Source organism: Hydractinia symbiolongicarpus, chromosome 2, assembly GCF_029227915.1.
Source record: "Hydractinia symbiolongicarpus strain clone_291-10 chromosome 2, HSymV2.1, whole genome shotgun sequence".
NCBI classification, from domain to species: domain Eukaryota; kingdom Metazoa; phylum Cnidaria; class Hydrozoa; order Anthoathecata; family Hydractiniidae; genus Hydractinia; species Hydractinia symbiolongicarpus.
In genome coordinates, this window is record NC_079876.1 from 32,519,170 (window position 1) to 32,532,745 (window position 13,576).

Here is a 13,576-nt window from a genome sequence, read left to right on the forward strand (position 1 = left end):
TCTCCACTTGAAAAACGCGCTCGTTATACTGCTTCTTCTTTTCTGTTTCGTTTTTGGAAGGTTCTTCTTTTTTCATATCTCTGTACCTCTTGCGCTCCACCTAGAGTGCATTTAAAGCAGAACTTCATAAGAAATTTCATTCTTTTCATATTATACTGTGCATCATCACATACAATATCGCATGTAACATTTTTCTCTTTTCTCCAACAAGTGATCGACATATGTAATTCATTTTTCAACACCTAAATCGCCATCGTTATTGCGGTAGTTAAGACATGAAATAGAAAAAAAGAGTTACAAAGTTGCATTAGCTGTGTATCAAGGATAGTTTAAAGAGAGAGACTTATGTGACACCACGTGAAAGTTATATACTCGTCATATTATGCGCATGAGCGCCGATAACCCGATTGTATTGTAGTGCAGAATCCGAAGTAATACTTTCCCGACATTTGTAAAAGAGACTTTTGAGTAGAAAAATAAGCAGTACCATAATTTATGAGCCAGAACAAATCAAAAAAGGCGCTGGTCGATTGTTTTTGGCGGTTGAACAAGGTACTGTGTAATCCGCGTGAATTTATGCTTTGCGTTTTTTTAAAAACCCTTATTAAAAACGCAAACTTTGTTCCACTTGAGGCGAATAACCCTGAACTGTCACCCCCCTTAAGGCCTAAATTGTGTCATGCCATCTTTTATCCGATGATGAAATGGTGCCATGAAAGAGAATTAAAGTTACCATCTGGGAAGTGCCCAACTTTTTACAACGTTGCAACAGCAGATGGACAGAAATCAAACTCAAAGTCGGAAAAATTTTCTCGGATGATGTTTAGTCGAGTTTACTGCCGGTATAATAATTAAAAAATTGAGTAATATGAAAAACTTGTCACAGGTGTAAAATAAAATCGGAGATTAGTTAATTTGCCGGATAGTAGTTCTTTGACTGTTTTAGACGCCGCTGCGAAGCCTGTATACGGCTGATTTACGATCTTCACCTCTGAGAACACGTTTTTTCACACAAATATGTGAAAGGTGTTTGATATTTTTGTAGAGGGAACAATCTCTCTTATATTAAATTCCGTAATGTTTGATAAAATTGTCACTAAAAAATCGGGCGCTAAAACTAACATGGCTTTAAGAACGAGGAAACAATTGGTGTTTTTATATCCCATTGTTCTTTTTTCTCCTGTTTTTATTCACTCACTTCAGGCTGGCTATGGACATGAGCCTTATGCTGTGTGTACTTATAAATCAAATTTTCCGCCTAAATCACGAGTGTTGCAGTTATCTACTTTTCTGCATTTCAGTTTCCTACTATCCTCGACTTTTGCGCCGTTTTACTTTTCATAACGCGAAATAAACTTTTTTTTTCGCGCAAAATTATTTTCACAGATATTATTATTTTCTATGTAAATTGCTGATTACACGTTCGCTACATTTTTCTACAGATTGCAAGTAAAACATTCGCATTAAAATCTAGTCCTTCTCTGTTTTTGTCAAAAACAAAACAAATCCAAACAAAATTATCGTGAGACGCATTTAATTCGCACTTTTGTATTCAATCCATAAAGCAAAAAATAGTAATTCAAAGATCATAAACAATGTTCCTATAGATGTTCTGGTGTACTGCGTCCATTTAGAAAATATTTTGCTCTATCCGCGTATATCACATTATATCTTCTTCTTAAGAACGACTTCATAATCGATTGATGCTCCTGTTACTGTGGTACAGCTTTCACGTCTACCACACAACTACGACTCAGCATGGTGGCAACAATATCTTTTTTTTTATCAAAAGAAATGTTGACTAAGCAAAATGGATCCCATTCGTGTTGAAAGTATTAAGAAGTCTATAAAAAATGAAAAATGAAATTGTAATCAATGTCTCTATTCTTTCAGCTACTTATCAAGTGCTTTCACATGTCGAACTCAAATCCAATGTATAGGCTATACAGGAGGAAACCAAATCAACGTCTTTTTCACGAATATTTTACTTAACCCTATTCGGTCGGGGGAAGGGGGGAAGGAGGCGTATTACCCCCCCCCAACGGCTTTTTTTAGTAACTCCTTAATGCTACATTGCATGGCTACAATACTTACCGAGCTTTAATATTTACCCATTAGACACCTGCATGCCAAATTTTCAGATTCCATACCGTTCAGAGGCTTTGATATTGGCTATTATTCGAAACTACCCCTAAAAATCTCTATAAAATCCTTATAATAGGGAAAATATAATAACTCTTGTTAGGATTATCGTTAGCACTTGAAACTCACAACACGACTCTGTTTTATCAAGAAGAATCATTTGGCATGTTTTGAACACGTGATTAATCCGATTTCCCGGATTTTCGGATTTCCGGGCAATTTTTGGCAGTTTTTTTATGCGATCTGTGCAAAAACCGGAAGATATGTTAAATACCTTTTATTTAGCTTTCAGAAACTACAAACGGAATGTAAAAATTCGCTTTAGAATAAAAGTAATCGAATTTTAAGCATAAAGTGGCATTTTGGACAAATTTTAAGCTTTTGATGACGTCACAGAAAATGTGCTGCTAAGTTGGAAGCCTTTGAAAAGTTATTGAGGGGAGGGGGGGGGGTGGTGGTGGATCCCCCCCTACAACCCTGGTCATATGTTCGAAAACCCCCGGACCGAACAGAGTTAATGCGTAGTTTCACCCATCGCACATATTTCCGGTCATCAAGTTTTCGTTTTTCGTATAAATCCCGAGTATTTTCTCGTACATATCTCGAGATCGCTATTTCGTGGTCCGTAGCACGAAGTAACAATTCGGCTACCATTTTGAACGCATAAAATACAGCTATTTATTATTAGAAAAGTTTCAAATTAAAAAATTATCTCAAATGTATGCGTATCTTTGAGCTGGGAAAGATAATAATTAAGCGGGAAAGTGGCTTTACCACGGTGGCTTCCCCCAGTGGCTGACTTATTCCACGCAAAATTACTGTAACAGAGTATAATTAAATCAAAGGTCAACTGATGTTTCATACAAAAATATTTACGAGTTAATTAGGAAGCTAAAAGCAATAAAGACGTTAACAAAATATGTAGCGAGAATGGTCGGCGTTAGGGCGTTTCCCTCTTCCCCTTCAAAAAACGCAAACAAGAACAGAAAATAAACTACAATTTAACCAAGCTTAAGAGATTAAATTTACGGTATTGCCTCAATTACCGCCTAATTACCAAACTTGCAGAAATTGTAAAAATCACTCACAGTAAGAAATCATCAATGTCCATCGTTCTTGCTCGTTTTTTTCCAAAATCATTATTTGAAAGTATATCGTTGACTTTATCCTTCATACTAAAATCTGCATCAACCATCTAAATATTGATCAAATTAATTTTTTTTTTTTTTTTTTTTTATATATATATATTCAAACACAAAATTACAAAACTAAAAAATTTAAAAAATAAATCTTTAAACTGGGTAACCAACTAAAAAATAAACTACAAAATTAAATCAATAAATTATAATACTTCGTTGGCCTATAAGCTCAACTTCTTAAGATAATACTTTATTATATCCTGTAATGAAGTATTATCTGCAGAAGCTAACAAATTTTGAGGTCAGGAAGAAATGCGCAAATAGTGCGCTTTAAACGCTGTCTACTACATTTCTGATAGTTGCGCATTTCCAGCTTCATGGCTGCAGACCTTTAGCCAATTTATGTCGTATGTTGATTCTGTTTAAGCAGTCAAAAAAATATGGATTACCTACTCATTACGGTACAAAATTGTAGGTCAAATATTTTACACAAACTAGTCGTTAGCCCGTGGAAAAATCCACGGGTTCGCCCGTCCTTTTTATACCGCATTGCGTGCGTCTCGCTACCTGCGCAGCTAAGCTACCATTTTGCGTGACAGACAGATGCACGGACGGACGTATACGGGTATTATAACATAGATGGAGGATATAAAATTAAAAAGCAATATGAGAAATATTTTAAAAAAACATAAACTCCACTCACAATATCGTTCATGGAACAATGAACCTTGTAATTCTTCTCCAACATCTCTATTACCGCCTTAGAACTAATTCAATAGAGCAAAACATAACATTAGTTCAGTATGTATGTACAAGAACAACAACAAATTCGAATTTATTTGTTACCCATTACCACCCTCCTCCCCTTTCATTACCACCCTCCCCTCCCCCTCGACGTATTCAGACTGAAAATAACTTTAATTATAAATGGAAACCTAAAAAGCATATTTTTTAATAAAAATTATAAGGAACACAAGAATACGCGAGAAAGACATTTTGTTTTGAAGATGTGATAACATTTACTTAAAAAAAATTACCACCCCTCCCACCTTCCACCTCCCACCCACACTTATTGTTGATCCACTATCCACATAGAAGATTGCTGATTCCAAATTAAACTTCAAAGAATAAAAATGAGATACTTCTTAAAAATCCCCTGCCTACAGTTAGGTCACTAAACTTTTAAACGGCTTACCTGAAACATGCAGCCAAAGTTTTATTTTTTCTTACAAATGCAATCCTCACTAAGCCATCCCATTCCTAGCAAAGACAAGAAGGAGTTTTGTCTGAATTTTAAATTTTTCAGTCTCACTTTACATGAGAAGTGAATTTCAGATAGAAATTATTAGCATCAATGATGTTTTCAGTAAGGTAATTTAAACCTTAGTTATCTCAATAAGACGAGCCGTAGTCAATCGAATCGAATCGAATCAAATCAAACCAAATCAATTAATATATTTACGAAAACGATAAGCAGGGCTAGTAGAGACAAGTTAATTATCCAGAATGTAGGTAAGCAATTATGAGAAAATATCCCTCCCTGCTTATATATATACACAATACAATTATACGTATATCACTGTATGGAAATGTTAAAGGTGGCTTTCTGTTCTGCAATTTGTTGTCTCGGGCAATTTTATACCAAAAACTAAGAACCAAAGAGTTTACCAAAGTCAGCAAAAGGTCATAGCTAGCTATACATATTTTGCAGATGATACGTTTCGTCCACAATCATGCTCAGTCGAAATATAAATGTTGATGTGGTCACGCATAATTGTTTACATTGCTCAGCTACAAATGTCACTTCTTAACATTGAATAACATGTAGTCGAATTGGAAAGTCATATTTTTGTGGATGATTGTAACCATATTGGATGCACGTAACAAAAGACCCAGGGTAGCAGACATTGTCATGTTGTAAGTCAGAAAATCAACTTTACATTCACCAGTTCGTGTCAAGTTTATGCTCCACATTTATACTCTTAAACAATCAATGTACGTTCCCTCACAGCAGCAGACTTTCTGTGAATAAGTTACCTGAAAATTAATTGGCGGTGGTGGATTTTTGGGTTCTATTCTCACAACACTTGATTCCACTTTGGGAGGTGGACGGAAATTGTTTTTACCAACCTAAAAACATGACAAAACTAAAATAGTACAGCCCTGATACTATTTTATAAAAAACAACAAAAAAACAACAACAAACAAACAAACAAAAACAATTTAAGAATGTACAATTAGGAAAACTTTATACCTTCATCAGATGATCCACTCTTGCTAGCAACTGAGTATTGATTGAGAGACGACAATAAAGCTTGTCACCTGGTTTCGCAACTAATCTTTGAGCAAATTCACGTTGAAACATAAGTACAGCACATCTAAAAACAAGTTTATTTATATACTAAGCACGTTTCGAATCCTGAGTCATGCATGCTTTCCTCGAATCATCATCATCGTCAATTTTTATGGATAAGAACGTCTATTCACAAAATTTGAATTCAATATAGACATGGTCATTTAAAATTTTAAAGCAAATCTTTTAGCTCAACTCTTTCTCCACTACTGTGCCTCTTCATTTGTTTATTGAAATTTGTTTAGAAAATGATCAAACCAACAGATCATTTTAATTGCTATGGGAACCCTATTTGCTTTTCAACTTAGAAATCAGTACAACAAATTAATCATTTTCATCTTCTTGCCAAGAATATTTTTGTATATTAAACTCCTTACACAAGCCTTGTAAAACACGATTCAACCTATTTTTTTATTGCCCAAGACAACCACAATAAGAATTTTAGGCTAGACAAAGATTCCATACAAAAATCTAAGTGTCTGATATAAGATATTAAATTTGAGCTGAGAAATCTAATCTAAAATTTTGCCAAATATACAGGTCAGAGATTCCAGGTTGGCATTGTTATTGCAAAAGTGAATGGTATATCCTATGTAGACAATTCAAACTCTACCTGAAGAATGGTCGATGAAGTAACAACTTGAACACAAATGGCGATGAAATCTAAAAAATAGCAGAGCATCGATGACTAAAAAACCACACTAAGTTTCAACAAAAAAAAAACAACTTTTTGCTACAATGCTTATAAATTTATGTGAAGTTCGTCATGTGAAAAATTGATTACGACATTTATGTGTACATTCAATGCGAAAGTACCAAAAAACAGTGAGCATTATTTTTGTTATACGTCAGCATATTTGTAAGTTTAAAGGTAAAAAATTACCTGATATGGCATGTTCGCTACACAACAATCAAAATATGGCAAATCTGTTTTCATCACGTCTCCAACAATTAAATGCAACTTGTTCGATTCTGGCCTGCAAATAAGTCAAAACAAAAAACTTTTTCGTAATCCAAACACTCATACTGTAAAATGAAGGATGTAACTTACGTTCCCTGCACTCTTTTTTGCAGCTCTGCAGCCATCCTCGGATCTAACTCGCATGCAATCACCTAACAAAAATAACAATATCATTTAATCTCAAAAAAACATTTTCAAAAAGAACAACTAGTATATACAAAAAGTGTTTACATGGGAGATATATAACTGGGCCTGGTCAACAGGTGATTCCAAATTAGGCGAAGATAATTTAATTACTATTTCTATGGGCAGCACAGAATTTTTTGGTCAGTCAGTTGACAAAATAAAAAAAATAACGAAAGAAATAAGGTCAGCACACATATATTTTTCTGTACATGCAACCTCAAAACATTAAAAATTACGGAACTTAGATAGATAGATAGATGTGCATATTTTACATGGCTAGCCTCACTAACGAGGGATATACACTGTCTATTATTTCCAGGAGGGGCCATGGCTTAGATGGAGAGTCCTAGAGTATTTAATGCTCATTTTGAGCTATGCAGAACTAATTAGGGCCTGCACTCTAATAGACAACTCCCATCAACATTGAACGGCCCACACATTGAGCCATCTCCCCAATTTCCCTCACATGGCTTGGGTTAACCCGGGGCTATGGTAACATTCACTCGCGCATGTTGAATCACCGTCAAGAGGAATAGAACCCTGGTCTCCCGCACAGAGTACGAGAGCTATAACCACTAAAAAAGCTTAATGATATGAAGTAACCAAATTCCTTTAACGTTGTACGTGACACATAAACATAACCACATGAACACACACGAAGCAAGTTTGAAGTGAGAATACAACTTGGTTGGTCTGGTCTGGTTTGTGAAAAAACTAATGAGATGAATCATGTCTCATACATAACAACAAAACAAGCTACGTAGGATGACAGACACAAAAATGATATAATATACACACCTTTTTACCTTTTTCCAACATCTTGACAGTCATGTTACCTGTACCAGGACCAATTTCAAGAACTGTATCTGTACTCTTGATTGAAGCCTGAAAAACATAAAAAAACTTTCACATAAAACACCTTAAAGTGTCTTTAAATTATTTGGCATAAGCCAGGCTATCATTTACTTGCCCAATCATCACTAAAAGATGCAGGAAGAGTGAAATATATTTCGAAAAGTTTACCAGGGAGTGTGGAAAATGACGAGGAATAATTTGATGCCTATTGGTAACATTGAAAAGATAAAATTTATGTAGGAGGTAATAAGGACAGACTTGATGAAAAGGAATTTACTAGTCTTGGGTTGTAAATGTTCTAGTTGTATTTTGCAGATCAAAATACAAGTGAATTTTTAAAGTCACTCTACTAAAATCTCCTTTTACCACTAAAAAAAGATCAAAGAGTAGATATGCTGATGAAAACTCTTTTTCAATTAAAGAAAAAGAAAATTTCAGTTAATGTTAGCTTACTTCAGACTTGCAAGCATTGGGTACATAAGAAGTGCAGTAGTATTAGTGGAAGGTTAAGAGCTGGCATACAGTTTGTATGCAAGCGTTGCAAAGGTGAGATTATAGAGAATGAAGTATTTCCAGCTTTAATGATGTACAACAGTGGCTCCTTAGAGATAGTTAAGAACTTCTGTTACCTAGGTGATATGTTGGGCAGTGAAGGGGGTGTTGGAAGAAGTGTTACTTGCAGGATAGGTTCTGCTTGGAAAAAGTTTAGAGAGTTACTTCCTTTATTGACTAGCAGAGTCCTGTCAATTGAGGTGAAAGGTAGGTTGTATGAGGCCTGTGTAAGAAGTGTTATGTTGTACGGTAGTGAGACATGGGCAGTGAAGCAGGAAGATCTTGACCGTTTAGAAAGGAATGATATGAGAATGGTTAGGTGGATGTGTAATGCCAGTCTGAGAGACAGAAAGAGTTCAGATGAGCTAAGAAGCAGGCTAAGTCTCTGTAGAATTAAAGATGTTATCCAGATAAGAAGATTGAATTGGCTGGGGCACTTGGAAAGAATGGAGGAGGATAATTGGGTAAGAAAGTGTAGAGACTTGATAGTTCCTGGGGCAAAGCCCAGAGGCAGACCGAGAAAGACTTGGCAGGAGGTTATAAGGACAGACTTGATAGAGAGGAAGTTGAGTTTAGATCTAACACAGTCTAGATCAGATTGGAAGAGGGTCATTAATATACCCCGTCCAACCCATGCTAGCATGGAAAACGGACGTTAAGCCGAGAATGATGATGATGATGACTTTGTTCAGGTTTCTACTGTTTTCAAAGAATAGTTTTGCCAACAGTAACATTTTCAAAAAATTTAAAAAACATAGAAAGTTTTATCTAGGTTAAGAGATCTGCTCAAGTAAAAAGTAACAATTCAAGAAAGTCTAATGTATACCTTATCTATAATGGCATTGACAATAAGTGGGTTCTTTAGGATATGTTGACCATGCTCAGTTTTAAACTGAATGCCTATAAAATATAACTTTTTAAACTCACAGTATAAACACAAATTTTTTTAAGCATTTATAAGATCCTGAATAACAACAAGTGTTTACAAAATTACCTTCTGCTCTAACCTGCTGATGGTTTCTAGATTTCTTCTGTATTCTTTCTTTCGGCATTTTGGTAATTTTAATTACTATGCAGAAATGGTAAAACAAAGAATATAAAGAATCAACGTTGTTACCGCTGCACAGAATGACTTCTATAGTAAATACATTGCATCAGACAAAAGTCACAATATGTACAAATATATGTTCATATGTCTATAAAATCAGTCTTTTTTACTACAGGCATATTAAAAATATGCAGCAATACTGTAATACAATTTGCACCAGTTTTCGTGCTTAAACTTTTAAAACGCAAAAAGCATTTTTGTCGCCGCTTAAAAATATTCGATTCGCAATTTTATCATTTTCTTCGCAAAGTGATTCGCAAAAATGACATTTCGATACGCGAATTGCACACTGCTAATCCGAACCCTGATATATACATTTAAAAAAAACGATAATTCACAAGAAAGTATTCATATAAACAAATTAAAATGGTTTAATGGTATATACAACATTGAACAGTGCACTTAGAAACTAGGGTTTTTATTTTAAATCCTACTAAATTCAGTACTGACAATGGTTTTAGCCATGTTTAAAGAGAAGCCAAGGTATGAAATAAAGTTGGACTTTATATATTATAGAGCTTATAAAGGTGGTTAACAAGTCTTTTTATATTTTTTAATTTTTGTATTCACATTATATATATTCGTATTTAAAGAAATTGAGATTTAATTACGCTGCATAAATTATGATGTCATATTTAAGTGATAGAAAATTTTGATATTTTCTGTCATCAGTGATTTTACACCTATTAAGGGATGTGCATTCAAACTTTATGAATGCATAGATATTACAAAGGTGAATTGATTAACGAAAATTTTTTGCCAAAATGACACTTCTTTGCTTGTCCAAGCATCAAAGGAAAATGCAAATTTGACAGAATCAAAGGTAAAGAATGCCAGTTCTTGCACCCACCACCATGTAAGCCCCTTTCAACTCACAGAACCAATGCAAGAAACGGATGCACTCTTGGCAATAAATGCACTTTCTTCCACCCATTAATCTGTTACAACAAAAATGCAACAAAAGCCATATAAAAGGAACAAAAAGAATCAGACCATTAATCAGTACCGTGATCAGCCCACCCAACCAAAACCAAATGCTGCCTCAAACCACAAACACAGATTTCTTTGACACAAGGAAGACATGCTTCTTGTGGCAATGGATACCAAAATCAAAGCCATGACTACCCAACAGACCTACAATCCTCACACAAACCAAAATCAAGTACCAATGCTCAATCAACACAACATCCTCCCTTTCTGTCAACCCGCAAATCCGCTAACTCACCTCATATCACTTCCACATCAACAAATAACAAACAAACAGATCCCAAAGAGGTACTGAACTCCTCCTCATATATTAACATACACGGAATGAAACCAAAAACTGTTTAATCTAAAGTTCCATATATCTCTTATATACTTCATACCAAGAAGTAACTCTTTATTGGCCTTACAGAAACCTGGTTACACAACCATACAGATGTCAAACTACACATGAACGGTTACAAAATCTTTAGGACAATTGTAGAAAGACATCCCAAAATGGAAGGTACTCAGGTGGTGTAGCCATGTATGTTCGAAAAGACCTAGGACCCACCTTCAAATAAGTCCTAAACTGCTCAGACAATGCAATACAAATCATCGTCAACTACTCAGAGCATGAGAACTTAGAACTAGCTACTCTGTACCGCCAGATGACCACCAAAGCAACAGATCAATGTCAGAAAACTACTCACAAGCAATAAATGGGCTACATCAAGTGCTGAACATCTCTCCATCTCCAGACATATTCATAATGGGTGACTTCAAACTACCTCACACTCAACTGGCCCAATTGCACCCCAAACCAGAATAGTATAGTATAGTGTATTCTGACAATAATTTCAGGTTACAACAACCTCTAGGGTCAGCTCATAATAAATAGAAAATAAAAATAATTAAATAATAAACTCCCTGGACAAGAATGGAAGCTCGGTAAAGAACATTGGATAAGATTTGAATAAACCTTATAGCAGCTACCTAAAAGCAATTGAACAAGGAGGCTTCTCAGTCAATTGAGTAAATACATTTACACTGCGATTTCGAATACATCTGTGTACCAGGCATGAAATACTATGATTTTAAATTTTTAATACTTTTTAAAATGTAATTGGTAAAATATTTAACTTTGCTTTAGATTATAAATAAAATTTGAAAAAAAGGCAATTAAAAAAAAATAATGATCGCAAAACAATCAAACAAACACAAACAAACAAGAAAAGAGTATGATAATAACGAAATTAGTGAGGTTAATCTCAAAAAAAAAAAAAAAAAAAAAAAAAAAAAAAATTGTTCAAACACCCCATTCACAAAGACACTCCTCCCTATCTAATATATGAAATTAGTAATATCCAGATCATAATAATATAATTGGTCTTTATCAGACCATAATTTGTCTAGCTTCATTTTAAATTGATTCACTGTGTTACATGACACTGTGTCCTCAGGTAAAGAATTCCATAAAGTCACTACACGATTCGTGAATGAGAACTTTCGCAAATCCAGGTTACAGCTTCTTTTAAAAAGTGCTTTATCGTGTCCTCTGGTGTTAGACAACTTTGGCAATAACAAGTTCTCAGTAACAGCTTCGTCATAAACATTATTAGTTATCTTGAATGTCTCAATCATATCTGCTCGATATCTTCTGTAGAATAATGAGGGAAGTTTCAGTAACCTGAGCCTTTCATCATATGTTAAATCCTTCATACCTGGGAGCATTTTCGTAGCTCTCTGTTGTACGTTTTCCACAATCAACATGTCCTTTTTCAAGAATGTACACCATACTGTGTTAGCATACTCAATATGTGGTCTGACAAGGGATGTGAACAACAAGACAAAATAGTAGCTCATCATTACAAAAAACCTACTACTTGACCTCAGTCTCACCCAAACCAACCGCAAACCTACACACATAGCTGGAAATATACCTCAGCTTGTATTCACCAACAACACCAATATCATTCACGATATCTCATTTATACCTACGCTCAGATCAATATCATACCACTGCTTCCTAGATATATCAACATCTGATGTACCCTCACATATTCCACAACAGACAATTCCTAGAGTGTTCTCATCCCCTTTCGACCTTCTAAATTACCAGAGTGAAAATGTAAACTGGACTTGCATAACGGAAAACCTCCAAGCATTGAACTGGGAGTGGGAATTCCAATATCTTGATCTTGATGTACAGGACATGCTAAAGAAAATTTACAACATCTGTACCAAGGCATCAGAAACACATGTACCATCAAGAAAGATAGAACAAACCAACAGAAATAAAATTCCAAGAGAGAGAATGGCACTCATGAGAAGACGAACCAGGATAAACAAACAACTAGTGCGCGTTACATCGCCACCACGTACTGATAGGCTCCAGGCAGAACTCATTCAGATAGAAAAGTCACTACAACTCTCATATAGAAACTCAACCATCATGCAAGAAGAGAAAGCCAAATTTTTCTTCTCATATGCAAAAAAGTTCTCCAAAGTCAACTCCACTGTTGGTCCTCTAATCGACGAGAGTGGGACTACATCCCTGATTCAAAAAGATAGCCCACATGCTACTGACACAGTACTGCAAGATGTTCAGCACACCAAAACAGTACACAAACAAACAAAACCAAAGTCCAAGCAAACCCTCACTACAAAACGTGATATTTGATGAAACACACTTCATCAAGGCAATCGATGAATTCTCAACAAACTCCTCTTCTGGTCCTGATGGCTTTCCATCAATCCTACTGAAAAAGTGTAAAAACGTCATAGCCACCCCACTCAAGCTGATTTGGACAAAATCATTTAAAGAAGGAACCATTCCAGACACACTAACCAGTGCTATAAAAACACCAAAACACAAGAGTGGAAGCAAAACTAAAGCTGAAAACTACCACCCAATTGCCCTAACTTCTCACATCATAGTAAACAAAGTAAAACAAAGTAAACAAAACAACATGATGTTCAACAATACAAAGTTTGAACTCCTGTAGTACGGAAAAGACCTAGATCTGAAGTCAAAGTCAAAGTACAAAACAACAGCATCAACACAAATCCAACCAAAAACACAAACCAAAGATCTTGGAATACTAAGGACAGATGATGCTACCTTCAAAAAGCAGATAAATAAAATCGTAGAAAATACAAAACAACTTACAAGCTGGACTCTTCGAGTCTTTTGATCGCTATCACCAATAGCGATCAAAAGTTCTTCTACCACTATGGAAATCCCTTGGTCTTCTGTTAGTAAAGGACAAATCAAGGTACTAGAAGCTCTGCAATGGAGCTACCTGAAAAGTATC

The 13,576-nt window shown here is 35.2% G+C and overlaps 1 protein-coding gene across 2 annotated transcripts; it reads right to left on the bottom strand.

Moving 5' to 3' along the window:
- Positions 1–1,164: 1,164 nt before the first annotated feature.
- LOC130630697 (probable dimethyladenosine transferase) lies at positions 1,165–13,576 on the bottom strand. 2 transcript variants are annotated; one of them, XM_057444278.1, is made up of 13 exons: positions 13,432–13,576; positions 9,183–9,257; positions 9,015–9,088; positions 7,580–7,666; positions 6,686–6,747; positions 6,518–6,611; positions 6,248–6,297; positions 5,536–5,659; positions 5,319–5,411; positions 4,477–4,541; positions 3,985–4,048; positions 3,231–3,337; positions 1,165–1,844 (listed from the first exon to the last, which is right to left on the bottom strand). In XM_057444278.1, the coding sequence occupies exons 2-13, from the start codon at positions 9,238–9,240 to the stop codon at positions 1,802–1,804; spliced, it is 921 nt and encodes a 306-aa protein (XP_057300261.1). In that variant the 5' UTR covers positions 9,241–9,257; positions 13,432–13,576; the 3' UTR covers positions 1,165–1,801. The 2 variants fall into 2 exon arrangements, with proteins under 2 accessions (XP_057300261.1, XP_057300260.1); XM_057444277.1 differs by lacking the exon at positions 13,432–13,576 and having other exon boundaries at positions 9,183–9,588.

Coding starts and splice junctions, on each gene's coding strand:
- LOC130630697 (XM_057444278.1), bottom strand. CDS start 9,240: ATGCCGAAAGAAAGAATACAGAAGAAATCTAGAAACCATCAGCAGGTT. Junction 6,748..7,579: donor TGTTGGAAAAAGGTAAAAAG/GTGTGTATATTA, acceptor TATTTTTGTTAG/GTGATTGCATGCGAGTTAGA. Junction 5,660..6,247: donor CTTCATCGACCATTCTTCAG/GTAGAGTTTGAA, acceptor ACTTGTTTTTAG/ATGTGCTGTACTTATGTTTC.